The sequence below is a fragment of the Maniola hyperantus genome, chromosome 6 (assembly GCF_902806685.2).
Source record: "Maniola hyperantus chromosome 6, iAphHyp1.2, whole genome shotgun sequence".
In the NCBI taxonomy this organism is placed as follows: Eukaryota; Metazoa; Arthropoda; class Insecta; order Lepidoptera; family Nymphalidae; genus Maniola; species Maniola hyperantus.
In genome coordinates, this window is record NC_048541.1 from 3,181,333 (window position 1) to 3,197,054 (window position 15,722).

The window sequence follows — 15,722 nt, forward strand, 5'->3', positions numbered from 1 at the left end:
CACCATGTATACTTAATGAATCATAAAAATGTTTTATTATCATAAAAAATATAGGTAGATACATTATGCATCATAATACTTAGTACATTTCTAGTTATCAACAAAGAAGATAGGTATCAGTTGTCATAACTAGGTATTGTTTCACTGAGCAGCTTGCATCGTGGAAGCCTTCCAAGTATTGCTCGTATTTTACGTCTGACGTCACATTCTAGAACAATCCGTTGTGAAACAATGACGACGGTAAACGAGCTTTGCATATCAACTTAGCTTGCATACCAAAAATAATGCCCGCCTAAAGACTATGCATATTGTATCAAACTATTCGATTTACATGATACGACACAATTGGTTAACGATATCGGATCTCAGATTCACGATACTGTACCCTTAGTATATAAGATTTTACGTCTCACCAACGTTGCTAGAATTCGAGAGTCGAAACACAATAACGTCAAAATAAAATGGACCTAAAGAGCCTTGGGTTGAAGTAAAAAATTCAATGAAACTGATTTTAATTTCGCAACGTTTCCGCCTGGAGCGCTGGCTGTAGATGTGTAGAGTAAACTTGAGCTTTAAAACAAGGCACTTCAGATCCAGTTTACTATACCTAATGTGGAAGTGTTTCGACACTCGAATACTACCAACGTTGTTGGTGAGACATAAAATCTCGTACTAGCGTACCTACTGTTATTGTTTAGTGGGTCTGGTAGAGAAACACGTAGAATTAGAAAGAAATCTACCAATGCACTGGTATGGAATGCCCTTCCTTCCGAGAAGAATCAGCAAGAAACTCGGCGAAATGAGATGAGATTGCAATGAAAGACTGACTTGCCATCGGATTAAAAAAACCGGTCCAGTTCGAGTCAGGTGAAGGGTTCCGTATCTGCATCGTACAAGAAATAACACTTTTTAATTATTATTTTGTGATATAACCACAAATTCGCGGTTTTCCTTTACTTGTGCTATAATAAGACGTTGCTTTCTGCCTTCTAGGTTAACGGGAATGTTGACTTGTACGGACAAATGACGTCATTTTGACGTCATTTGACGTATATTTAAGTAAAACTATATTATATATTATAATATTATTATATTATATTGTATATATATTATATTATATTATATTATATTATATTATATTATGTTGTTGTTGTTTGTATGTACCTATTAGAGTGTATGGTTATGTATGCCTATATATCTATTTATATATATATATATTTATAACTACATTGCGACTCCCCGTCTTACAGTTGTTCTTAAGTATGGGTTGCCTGGAAGAGATCACTTTAGTGATAAGGTCGCCCTTTGTTTTTTAAGTGTATCCTGTATTCTTACTCTCTGTAATTTTAGTAACAATAAAGTTGTTTTAAATTAAAAATTAAATTAAATATTATATATTCAGTCCAGTGCTGACGTCTTAAAATGGCGGTAACGGACTTTAGCAATTTGTGGGACTTATACTTAGTATAACGTAAATAAGGTCAATGTTAAAAGAAGATGAATAGTTAGTGCTTCCTGGATTTCCATAAAAATGAAAATCACCTTGAAGGCATTCGAAACCTTCTAAATCCATACTAATATACTAATATTATTATAAATGCGAAAGTGTGACTGTCTGTCTGTCCATCTGTCTGTCTGTCTGTCTGTCTATCTGTCTGTCTGTCTGTCTGTCTGTCTGTCTGTCTGCTAGCCTTTCACGGCCCATCCGTTCAACCGATTTTGACGAAATTTGGTACAGTGATAGCTTTCATCCCGGGGAATGACATAGACTACTTTTTATCCCGAAAAATCGAAGAGTTCCCACGGGATTATTAAAAACCTAAATCCACGCGGATGAAGTCGCGGGCATCATCTAGTAGTTAATAAATAAAGGTTATCTTTGGAGTTACAGCATTCAAATAGCGTAAAATTATTTTTTAGTTTTGCCTTGATGTTTTATAAATTTTTACACGTATATATTACTATATTTTAAATATGCAGTTTTTTTGCATTTAGACAGAAACAGGTATTTACAAAATTCCTATGCATAAATTGAGGTAGTTAATCAATTTATAATCCCACCGGAATTTCAAGTATGCGCTACGAAAACATAAATATAAAATAAATGACCATATAAATATTATGTTAACTTGAAAACGGAATGTGTCTAATCACTTCCCATATTATCACTAGCCACTACCTCACATATGGGTACATATTATAATGCGAAAGTTTGTTTGTTTGTTGGTTTATTGGTCTGTCCTTCAATCACGTCCCAACGGAGCAACCGATCGACGTAATTTTTTGCAGAGGTATAGTTTAAAACCTGGAGAGTGACATAGGCTACTTTTAATCCCGGAAAATCAAAGAGCTCCCACGGGATTAAAAAATAAATAAATCTACACGTACGAAGTCGTGGGCATTAGCCAGTTCCTATTTATAAATAAAAATAATGTTATTTATTTCATTCAGATGAGAATTCTATTATTATTTTTAGATTTAACCAAAATGTGTTTGTTATGCATTTATATTGCAAAAATAAAAACATAAAATGAATGGATACACTAATTTATTATTATAATATTAGTATTTAGTTTATAATATTATGTTAATAAATTAGATTAACTTCACTACCTATATCAAACGGAATTATTTCTATTAACACATATGAATGGAAGATTATTTCGTGTAGGTATAAATTAAAATATCTGTTTTTAATAAGCAAAATATAAGTCACTTTAATGGTGAAGGAAAACATCGTGAATAAACCTGCATGCATGTTCAGAGTTCAGAGTTATGGTCTAAACCAAATCCTTCTAATTCCAAGAGGAGACCCGTTCTCAGCAGTGGGCCGGCTGTGGGTTAATGTTGTTAAAGCGAGTATTTAATTTCGTAAAGCGCACATAACTCCGAAAAGTGCGTGCCCAGAATCGAGTGACCCCCTGATCCCCTGAATAAAGAGGTCAACGTCTTAACCACCAGGCAATCACGGCTTCTATAATCAAAAGTCAAAAATAATGTTTTTTTTCAGAACACGGGGTTATTTCGTTACCTTCACAAAATACAAGAAATTGACTGACGTATTAACGTGTAGGTAAATGGACTTGTCAGGACATAAATTAACGTATAGGTCTAAAGCATAGGTAGAGTCAATTAAAAATTCAAATCACACAATACAGGAATAAATACAGGAAAAGCAAATATTTTAGTAAGCAAAAATGTTTGCGCGTAAGTAATGGTAAAAGGACGAAAGGAAAAGCTGACGCGATCTAAATAAATTGGGTCACGACGAATACATTGAAATTCGGAGGTCAGCTTAATATCGAGTCGCGCTCGTTGCATGTAACGACCTCCATTGACTGTCTAATTGTATGTTAAGAGGTCTTGTACATTCTCTCAAACACGCTGATATTTTTTTTTCAAGATATTGCATTGGTCACGGCTCCGAATCAGGGTACTATAATAACTATATTGTTGGTTTGATAAGAGAGCTTAAACTGAGTGAGTGATGGAGAGAGTCATGCTTAGAGTATCTCTACATGATTAAATCAGAAATGAGGAGATCTATAGAAGAACCAGAGTAAAGCTAAGCTTTTCTAAGAAACCGAGTCGCTGAGCTGAAGGGGCATTAGAGTTCCAAGAACCGATAATCATCGTTAGGATCCTACTACAGTACGCGGCAGAAAGTAATGACTTTAGAAGGAGATAGCAGATTTGTAGAGCGTTGTCTCTGTCGTTGAGACCGACAAAACTTCATATAGGTATGAGTGACAGAGACAACGCTTTACAAAGCCGAAATGCGATTTTAAAGGCCGATGTACATTACTCTCTGCCGAGTACAGAACCTTTAGAATGAGATTTTGGCTTTGTAGAGCGTTGTCTCTGTCACTTATACCTATATGACGTTTTGTCGGTCTCAATGATAGAGACAACGCTCTACAAAACTGTTATCTCTTTCTAAACAAACACGATGTACAATACTTTCTGTCGCGTGCTGTACTTCAATGGCTCCCGCTTTCCGGTCGCCACGTTCAATGTACAATGTACACGGTCTCCAATTGAATTCAGCTGAATTAGCAAATTCCACTAATTAATATTATGACGATGGAGCTCGGCATATAGATGACGTGCATTCATAATAACTCGACGCGTACGGGAGCCATTGTTGTGTAATTGGGCCTGATACATTCACGATTTAACAGAGGACTCTTCGTCAATCGCTCCATACAAACGTAGTTTCATTCTCATTTGAATACTAAGCAATCTAAGTCAATGAAATTTTGTAGACATGTTTTAGAAAATAATTTATTAGTTATAACTAATATATTGGTTTCTAAAACATGTCTGCGAAATTTAATTGACTCTGTCTGAGTCTGTGGTTTGTCAGATTTCCGTAAAAAAGTATTTGCGTGTAAATCCTTGAGCTAGTAAGTAGCTAAGTAACTTCATATTTAAAACTAGACATTTGAACGGAAATCTGGAAAACCACAAACACAGATGCGTGCGACGCAGAGCAGCTCAGTCTGCGTCGCACGTGCCTGTGTCGTAGCGTACGCAGCCCTTAGCACGTTCATACATTACACATCTGCTCTGCCCTGCACTGCTCTGAACTACGTCGCTTGCCTCTCAGCATACCCTTAGCCTAAGGCTTCTTACACAAGACGATTGTGGGTCAATAGCACTCCGTTGCATGCCATCTCCATGTGACTCATATAGCTCCCGAATGTCTGCCTACTTGGCATTCGCGCCGGCCGTCAAGGACGATCGCTACGGGACTGCTAACGAGTTGTCGACAGCCGAACTTCGAGTGCCAATGCATTAGGAGCAACGCATATCTGCAGAATGGAACCGAGGCGCAGCGTCTCAGCATACCCTAAGCCTAAGGCTTCTTACACAAGACGATTGTGGGTCAATATCACTCCGTTGCATGCCATCTCCATTCTCCATGTTACTCATATAGCTCCCGAATGTCTGCCTACTTGGCATTCGCGCCGGCCGTCAAGGACGATCGCCACGGGACTGCTAACGAGTTGTCGACAGCTGAACGTCGAGTGCCAATGCATTAGGAGCAACGCATATCTGCAGAATAGAGCCGAGGTGTACTGCAGCAGTTTTTTTGACAGAACTCAAACTCATTTGGCATAGCGGCGGCGACCCTACCGTGCCACCGCGCCACAGACCTGGGTGGCGCAACACCGTGGCGTGTGAACTCCCTATGTCGTCTATTTGTTGATAATGATGATGATGATGACAAGTGTGATAAGGTATGCGAGTAACAAAATACCTTGCAAATATTTCTTGCATTTGAACATACATCCCTACCCATATTATAAATGCAAAAGTGTTTGTGTGTTTGTTGGTTTGTTGGTTTATTGGCTTGTCGGATCGACGTGGTTTTTTGCATGGGTATAGGTAAAGATCTGGAGAGTGACATAGGCTACTTTTTATCCCGGAAAACCAAAGAGTTCACTCGGGAGTCTTAAAACGAATGAAGTCGCGGGCTTCAGCTACTTTCACGAGTTGTTGTTCTAATAGGTACTGGTAATCCTAACGAATGCCTGATGAAATATTGTTAATCCTTTGTGGAAAATTATACACGGCTTATAGGGAGACTGTACAGAAATGTATGCGAAAATTTTCCTAGCAAACAGATCAGGGGGACCTACTTATTACATACCGGAAATTACCATGGGACTAAAAAAGCGGATGGAGAAATTATTTATACGGTTTTATTAGTCAGATACTTTTAATTGATAAAAGAAGCTTATTTTGATTATATTTTACTCAAACTAATAAAGATATTAAAGCTTATTTTGATTATATTTTACTCAAACTAATAAAGTCTATATTACTTAATCTTAGAATGCATCATCACCACCAGGCGAGATTGCAGTCAAGGACTAACTTGTATCTAAATTTAATAATAAATTTCTATCACCCGTACGTACCAAACTCTACTAAGCGACAAATTCTTTTAGACACTCACATATTGTATTTTTAAGAAACTAAAACCTTAAACTCGAAAATATTACTGGAAAATAACTTTATGACTATCATAAGTCGCAGTTAAGAGCACTTATAAACTAAACCTTGTTATATCTTCGAGTACACTGGTGTTCCACGATACGCGATTACGGAAGAGAATTATTATGTCCCGTTTTCCTCACTAAACATTTTATGGCCACTTTAACTATATTAGAATACAACAACACACCAACCAATTTATATAGGACAAAGACAATACACAAAAATGATATGTTATGCAAACATGAAAACTTTTATATAAACGAGCAGAGTTTGAGCTGAGCTGAGTTTATTGTGGGCTCTTCTTAGACCTGGGCGCGTTTGGGACCCTCGTTGGTTAAGTTAGTTTACGTAATTAATTATCTTACAAATCCAATAAGTGACAATCAAAAAGTGTACATCATCATCATCATCATCAACCGATAGTCGTTCACAGCTGGACATAGGTCTCTTGTAGGGACTTCCATTCACCAAGATCTTGTGTCGCCTGAATCCAGCGGCTCCCTGTGACTCGTCTGATGTCATCCATCCACCTAGGTCCTAGTGGGGGGGGTCTTTCAACGCTACATCTTTAAGTGCGAGGTCGCCATTCCAGCACCTTGAGACCCCAACGTCTATCGGTTTTACGAACTATGTGCCCTGCCCACTTCAGCTTCGCAACCCATTGAACTGTGTCGGTTACTCTAGTTCTCCTACGGATCTCCTCATTTCTGATTTGATCACGTAGAGAAACTCTAAGCATAGCTCTCTCCATCGCCCGCTGGGTGACTCTGAGCTTTCCAAAAAAAGTGTATAATGGCACCTATTTTGAAGAAATGATTTGACTGTCGCAGCAGTGAAAGTGAATTCATAGCCACGACCACTCTACCAAGAGTGAAGGATTGAGAAGAAGAAGAACCATTGTATACCCAGCCATTTGAGTTAACTATCTACTTCATATGGGTCTGTGGTTAGCCGTTATTTATAAACGCAATAATTTTATTTTGCACCTACACTTTTAGTAGTGTAATTAAGGAATTAGAGTGTGCTTAATCTTATGTTTTCGTGCACGCAAAGAAACTAAAATGCTTAATGGCTCAAGAACGTGAATTCTCCGGAACCCGAATAAAGGCTGTACAGTTCTCTATGTTAATTAAATTGTTATATATAATAAAAACTAGCTTATGCTCGCGACTTCGTCCGCGTGGACTACACAAATTTCAAACCCCTATTTCACCCCCTTAGTGGTTGAATTTTGAACAATCCTTTCTTAGCGGATGCCTACGTCATGATAGCTACCTGCATGCCAAATTTTAGCCCAATCCGTCCAGTAGTTTGAGCTGTGCGTTGGTAGATCAGTCAGTCAGTCAGTCAGTCACCTTTTCCTTTTATATATTTAGATATGAGACTTTATAAGAATCAAAAAATGTTTCTCCACAACACAACTCTGTGTCGAAATCGGTTTAACGAATGGGGCGTAAGATACACTTTTACATTTATGATATTAGGTAGGTACTAGCTTATGCCCGCGACTTCGTCCGCGTGGACTGCGCCGGACCCCTATTTTACCCCTTTTATTTGTTTAAACTGACAGATTTTCATACAAATTTCAAACCCCAATTTTACCCCTTTAGAGGTTGACTTAAAAAAATCCTTTCTTAAATCTTACCAGATACCTACATCAAAATAGCTATCTGCATGCCAAATTTTAGCCCGATCCGTCCAGTACTCACTACAGAGCTGTGCGTTGATATATGAATAGCAAGGATGATTACTATAGTACTATTATTATAATGAATTAACAAAGACTTTGTTTATATATCGCTGCGAATTAAAGATAATTCGTACTTTTTTGGTTAATCGACAGATAAATCGTTACAATCATGACATCAATGTTAAAGGAAAACATTAGTTTTGAGGATGATGCTCAAAGGTTCTGGGGCGTTTTCCGCAATTTCGTTCAAGGTCACTTTGCACATGTGAAGAAACTTAAGGAGTACCTACCTACCTACTCTAAATATATAAAAGGAAAAGGTGACTGACTGATTGACTGACTGACTGATCTATCAACGCACAGCTCAAACTACTGGACAGATCGCGCTGAAATTTGGCATACAGATGGCTATTATGACGTAGGCATTCGCTAAGAAAGGATTTTTGAAAATTCAACCCATAAAGGGGGTGACATAGGAGTTTGATATTTGTGTAGTCCACGCGGACGAAGTCGCGAGTATAAGCTAGTTATCGTATATAAATAAAGGATGGCCATTTAATGATTAAAATGTATTATGATTGAAGTAGTGTTATGTAATAAAAATAATGAACCTACCTAGTTAACAATCATCAAGCAATCAAATTGTATATATATATAATAAATGGGTATATACATGAAAATGATTGTCAACTGAACTAATTGGGTATTCAATAATAATTATGCAAATTATGTCAGAGCGATTTAACCTCATAACTCAAATTAATTGTAAAAGTCAGCGGCACCAACTCAAACAGATTCATTGTTTGGTCGCCGATAAAGTAGGTAAATGTAAATTAATTTGGACAAACAATGTTTTGGAAGGCCGGCCGTATCATCGAAGCTCTCCTAAAATATTTAATTAGTTAGGAAAGGTTTGAATAATTACTAAAACATTTATGGCTAGCTTTTTAGTGACTAGGTAGTAGGTACATCTAGGTTCTTTTTAAAGGTCCCAACGCAGTTGAGATGCGCAGGTATATTTTATTTTATTTTATTAGGAAAACCAACAGCTTTAATTGATCTTAATAATCTTAAAATTAAGTAACTAGAAGCTAATAATTGGTTTTCACAATTAGATACAAAATTAAAAGTAAGATGAACGTATATATACGTTATGCTAGCAAACAAATTTGTTGAACTTTAGCGTACACTATTCACATTGCCATTAAGACTATGCTGCGGGGAGATTGTCTAAAACCCGCATCAATCATTATTACAATCTCAATTGTTCTGATTGGCTGAATTTGTGCGATTCTTGTTGCAACAATGTATTGTGGCCAATAGTGAGCGAACATTAACCAATCAGAGATGATTGCGATCGTGACATTGTAGCTGTCAAACAACCGCGGTAGGGCCACTGGATTCATTATAAATTGAATTTAGATTGCGAGAAGCGCGAGCAATGAAGGAGTTTGATCTGTTGTTCGTTCTAGACACTGGCATATGTAATTTTTTTTGGTGTCTGTATGCACGTGCTAATAGACGTGAGGGTACAGATAATTCTAGCTGTTGGGCCGTAAAAAGCTAGCAGACAGACAGACAGATAGACACACTTTCGCATTTATAATATTAGTGTGAATTCAGGGCAATCTATTGACCCCCTCGCTATGTTAAGTTTTATATGAGTTTGTATAGAGCAAGGTGCTGCCGCGTCGCGCAGCGCAGCGCAAATGCGTTTAAACTTTAATGATCTTTTTAGAGTAAAGAGAACCTATATCAAAAATCTCGAGATTTCAGACTTACCAGTTTGAGCTCCATACAGCGGTATAGTCCTTCTTACGCAAAAAGAAGAACGAAGTAAAGTTTAAAATCTTACTTTTGCAGTGTTCGATGCATCGGCAAAGTCACCCCAGGGCTTGCTCTTCGGTTCCTCCTACCACCTGGGCAACTTCGACGAGTGCGTCGGCATCAAGGAGCCTGGAGAAGAAGTGGCCGTGGAAGGGCAGTACTGTCTAGCGACCATAAAGTGGCGACGCAGTGACGAGAATACTAAGGTACTTACGAATCACTACACATATCTTCATCTATACTTCTATACTAATATTATAAAGAGGTAAAGTTTGTAAGTCTGTTTGTAGGGGGTAATCTCTGGAACTACTGAACCGATTTTGAAAATTCATTCATCAATAGAAAGCTATACATTATTCCTGAGTGATTGATTGATTGATTGAACTAGCTTATGCTCGCGACTTCGTCCGCGTGGACTACACAAATTTCAAACCCCTATGTCACCCTCTTAGGGGTTGAATTGGAACTGTGCGTTGATAGATTAGTCAGTCAATCCTTTTATCAATATATTTAGATACCTACCTAAAAATAATTATTAAATACTTTGGTAGGTATAAAGTTGTTTAAGATAAATATTTATCATTATAATGATTTTGATTTCATATCTCGCACAAATAATCATTATTGCTTATCCTTTTAATATTAATGTGTAGCTCCTTGATATACAATGGGTTGGCTGAGTCACTGTTATTAATGAATCAGCAATCTTTATTACACGATTAATGAATTGCTGATTGTTGAAATAAGATCATAAGCACCTGGGTGCCTATATAAGACTACAGCAACCATCCGCGGCTTCGCTTGGCGAAAATATAAATCATTTTCATTCCCTATCCCGTGAGAATTTTAAGAAATCCGGCCTTATTCTGTGTTTACTATACCTTGGTTATAAATAGAACTTCTGTGCAGAATTTAAGTTTTCTAAGTCTTAACGCTAGCAAAAACAAAGACTGCCGATGATTACTGATATAATAACACCAAAAAAAAACCCGCGAAAAAATCCCAAAAAATCGTATATTTTGTAAAAGTTCATGATATAAGTATTGCAAACTAGCTGCCCCGGCGAACTTCGTACTGCCTAACAGTCGATTCTCTTTCAGGAATTTTTTATCTCCGTAATTAATTTCTCTCCGTAATAACCATCCCCGTACTTCAAGAAATATGGAAAAAGAATTAGCGAAATCGGTTCCGCTGTTCTCGAGATTTGCGATCAGCAACACATTCAGCGATTCATTTTTATATATAGAGAAGATAAAAATATCTGTCTGACGCTAGAGGTCAACAAGACAGAAGAATCAACATCACAGTTGTACAGTGCTAGTTTGAATTGCAATATAGCAAAAAGCTCGTGATTTTAACTACACTCTTTCATACACAATTGCCGGTATGAACTTTTCCAAAAGGAAATGGCGCAGCGACGTCAAGCGCTATACCCACGCTGCAAACTCGTTGCTTTGTGTCCATCGGCTCATTATGTACGAACAAACGCATGACCTATTTGCTGCGACTTCCGGTTACCGACGGGCATTTAAGAGCATTTTCACAACGTAAGATCCGATTTCGATATTAAATACCGATACGATATCGATATAATGATGCCGATATATGAGATAGGATCTGTCATCTGTATCTATTATATGTTGAGTGAAGAGTTCTCCAGGACGCATGCTGACTCTGTGCCAAAGGTCAAAATCGGTGCATCTTGAAAAGGTAACAAACAGACAGACACATTTTCACAATAATCGACTTGTATGGATTTGTTTTAATTGAGTAGGTAATTATTAGTGTTATCTACCTATAGGCGTTATCATTAGTAATACCTTTATAACTATTTAGTTCTTACTTGTATCTACGTACTTAGGTATAGTACGCGAAAGGTTGAGATGGCAATCAGGGTATGAGACGGGGGACGCCCTAACCACCCACACGTCACCCGTGCTCGCCCGCACCGGGTTAGCGCACCGCATGTGCGGGTGTGCGGGGCGTTACCTCCCCGATTGCCATCCTGACCTGTCGCATACAGGTATGCTGTTCAAACAAAACCGGCCAAGTGCGAGTCAGGCTCGCGCAATGAGGGTTCCGTGCTACAGTCGTATTTTTTCGACATTTTGCAGGATAATTCAAAAACTATGATACATAAAAATAAATAAAAATCTGTTTTAGAATGCACAGGTCCTTTCACATGATACCCTACTTGATTAGTTATCTTACTTAGAAAATTGAAAATACTAATTATTAGTTCATGACCACAATTAATTTTTTTTTGTGTAGTGTAACCACAAATTCACGGTTTTCAGATTTTTCCCCAAATGTCAGCTATAAGATCTACCTAACTGCCAAATTTCATGATTCTAGGTTAACGGGAAGTACCCTGTAGGTTTCTAGACAGACAGACGGACAGACAGACAGACAGACAGACAACAAAGTGATCCTATAAGGGTTCCGTTTTTCCTTTTGAGGTACGGAACCCTAAAAATGACTCGTATTTTGTAATAATTATTTATGCCAGGCTTATAATGGCACCTATTATAGTGTCAATATTATAAACGTTTGTATTTCAAAATAAATAATAATATGTTACATTTAAAGTAAATAATTTATTTAATATTTATTCTGTAAGTAAAGACTTGTGTAGTTCACGGCAAACAATCATAAAACATACTTACATAATAAACGGTACTTAAATAATATTATTATATAAATTATCTATTAGGTATTTGCTATGTCAGTAAACGGAGTTGGCGAAGTTTTTCTTAGTATATACTGGTCTAGCTAAAACATAAATTATCCTCAATTTTATAATAATAACTAGCTGCCCTGGCGAACTTTGATTCGCCTAACAGTCGATTCAATTTTTTTAATTTTTTCTCTCAATAAGAACCATCCTCGTACTTCAAGGAATATTATAAAAAAAGAATTAGCGAAATCGGTTCAGCTGTTCCCGAGATTTGAGATGAGCAACATATTCAGTGATTCATTTTTATATTATAGATTATCTCATCATATTTTTACTGTCGTCTATTCAGATTTCAGATGGTCATTAATACAACAAGGTGGCAAAAATGGGTATTTGACTCCAATTTTTTATTACTTTATTATAAAGTAGGATAAAAATAATGACGAAAACTGAAAAAAACTAATTAAATCGATCGAATAACAAAAAAGTTATAAGCATTTAAATATTTCTGATTAGACACAGATAGCCATATAGAATTATGACGTCATTGTGACTAAGGATGTGGTCCATCTGAAATCTGAAAAGCAAGAATTCCCACGGGATTTTAAAAAGCCTAAGTTCACGCGGGCGAAGTCGCGGGCATCATCTAAGTAGTAATAAATAAATAGACACGCCTGAAAGGACCTCAAGGACCAAATCAGTACATTCTGTTCGCAAAAAGTAAAAGCACTCTTAAAACGCCATTAAAAATTCCCTGTACATAAGATTTATTAGGAATACCTAATCTGAATCCAGTAATCCCGCTTTTTATTCAATAATCCGACCCGATCCGTCCAAATCCCCAAAGATTTGAATGCGTAGCTATAAACGACCGTTAACGATCGTGGCTTCTTATTTCTGTATATAAATATATATAAAAAGAAATGGTGACTGACTGACTGACTGCTGACTGATCTATCAACGCACACATGAAACTACTGAACGGATCGGGCTGAATTTTGGCATGCAGTTAGCTATTATGACGTAAGCATTCGCTAAGAAAGGATTTTTAAAAATTCAACCCCTAAGGAGGTGAAATATGGGTTTGAAATTTATGCGGTCCACGCAGACGAAGTCACGAGCATAAGCTAGTGTAAAATAATTCAAAGTCCTGACTGACTGACTGACGCCCAGCCTAAACCGCTGGTCCTTGAGACATGAAATTTGGAGGGTGTGTTCTTCGTAAATAGTAGTTATCTACTAAGAAAGGATTTTTCGAAATTTCACCCCTAAGTCCGTTAAATGGCGGTTTGAAATTTATGTAGACCATGCGGACGAAGTCAAATAAAAGTACAGAGCGGAGCGAGACCAATAATAAATCAATGAAAAGTACGTTATCTACCTATTCTAATATTAATTTATTAATGCGAAAGTTCAGTGGTGGTGATGGTGGTAGTGGTGGTGGTGAATCGATTTTGATGAAATTTCTCGCACAGATAGATTGGAGCCTGAAGACGACTTTTATTCCAAAAAAGTAGTTATCAGTTAGAAAAATCCACAGAATTAAAAAATAAATGACATTATCTACACGGATGAATTGGGTATTTGCCTATGTCAAAAATAAATTATTTATCAAGTGTCAGTGATTATTAAATACAGGGTCTTTCAAAATACGTAAAATCTACGTTCTTTGTTAGTTTTAAGTATAATAAGTAATAACCATTTTATTAACCATTCTCGATTAAACTAAATAAACACGTTGAATGATTGTGACGTCACATTTAATTATTTCATACTAAGCGTGCGTCCTGATTTGACTAGTTGTCAAAATATATCGCATTCGCGGTATATCGAAAGCAAGCAACGTTGTAAGAAACCTAGTTATTTGATGTTCTTCAAATAACCTTTGCTAATTCCCACAAATGGTAATTAATTCAGTAGATACGGCAATTAAAATTAAAGTTTGTATATTTTGCATATTTTTTTTCTTATTTTATATAATTCCGTGCAAATGATTACATTATGTTTACCACCATTTATTACCTGGATCATCATCATGATCAACCCATCGCCGGCTCACTACAGAGCACGGGTCTCCTCTCAGAGTGAGAAGGGTTTTGGCCATAGTCTACCACACTGGCCATGTGCGGATTGGTAGACTTCACACACCTTTGTGAACATTATGGAGAACTCTCAGGCATGCAGGTTTCCTCACGATGTTTTCCTTCACCGTTAAAGCAAATGTTATTTAATTAATTAAAACGCACATAACTCCGAAAAGTAAGAGGTGCCTGCCCGGGATCGAACCCCGACCTCCGATTAGAAAGGCGGACGTCCAAACCACTAGGCTATCACAGTTGCCTGGATAAAAATGTATAATTAAGTTTTTGTTATGTTCGGGAAATCCTTAAGGTTATATTGTTAATTACTAAATAATTATTACTGTAACAGAATAGGAATGTTTTAATTTTTAGTCTTGTAAAAACGGAAAAGTCTCACAAAACAACGGTAAATTAAAAGATAAATAAATTTATAAATATTTCAGCATTTTTTGCGATTTTTTACTGGTATTAGGTACCTGTAGATACTTTACATGCAGACGAAGTTGCGGATAACAGGATCTATTAAACAAAATAAAATTAAAAATCAAAACACAGATGTACAAAAAATTGTTTTCTTTTCAGTATTTTTTCTTTTAAACGAAAATATAAGTATTTTTTTTGCAAAATATGTAATTATGTTTAGACAAAACGCAACGTAACTTTCGATTACAAGGCTCTGTACCCTTAGTACGAGATTTTATGTGTCACCAACGTTGATAGTATTCGAGTGTGGAAAACTTTCCGCATTATAGTAAACTGGATCTTAACTGCCTTGTAAAGCTCAAGTTTGTCTACACATCTACAACCAGCGCGCCAAGCGGAAACGTTGCGAAATTAAATTCAGCGGCATTGAATTTTTGACTTCAATTCGAAGCTCTTTAGGTCCATTTTACTTTGACGGTATTGTGTTTCGACTCTCGAATTCTAGCAACGTTTGGTGAGACGTAAAATCTTATACGTAGCATACTGGCAACTAACGTACAGTAGCCGGCGGGAGGCACTCATACCTATGTGACGTATTGTCGGTTTTAACGACGGAGACAATGATATCTCTTTCTAAAGGTCGATGTACAATATTTCCTACCGCATACTGTAAGTGGAGTCTTGAACAAAAAGCCTAGTTACGGATTTCACAGAATATAATAGTTACATCACGGTACGATGGACAACCCTATTATCTACATACGTGGAAATGCAAATGGTAAAATGATGATCGCACACGTAAGACCCGCATAAGTCTCAAAAGTCGCAATAGGTGAGTTTTGCAGTAGGTACTGAAAATGCAAGGGAAATGACGACCTCCATGGCGCAATGATAAGCACTGCGGTCTTATTAGTGGTAGGCCCTGGGTTCGAGTTCTGGCAGGGGTTTTCAATTTCTAACTTTCTGGTCTGGAAAAAAAAAACTAAACTCAAGTTGGTGCGGAGTAAGTACGATGGTC

The 15,722-nt window shown here is 37.0% G+C and overlaps 2 protein-coding genes across 2 annotated transcripts in view; one reads left to right on the top strand and one right to left on the bottom strand.

The window, feature by feature from the left end:
- The window catches only part of LOC117982930 (neurotrimin-like), a 563,100-nt gene that overhangs the window by 157,670 nt on the left and 389,708 nt on the right, over positions 1 to 15,722 (bottom strand). The window lies entirely within an intron of this gene.
- The window catches only part of LOC117983291 (nose resistant to fluoxetine protein 6-like), a 53,327-nt gene that overhangs the window by 23,085 nt on the left and 14,520 nt on the right, over positions 1 to 15,722 (top strand). Inside the window, exon 2 of the mRNA XM_034969792.2 lies at positions 9,560 to 9,729. Within this exon, the coding sequence (XP_034825683.1) occupies positions 9,560 to 9,729 (170 nt within the window). The remainder of the gene's footprint in view (positions 1 to 9,559; positions 9,730 to 15,722) is intronic.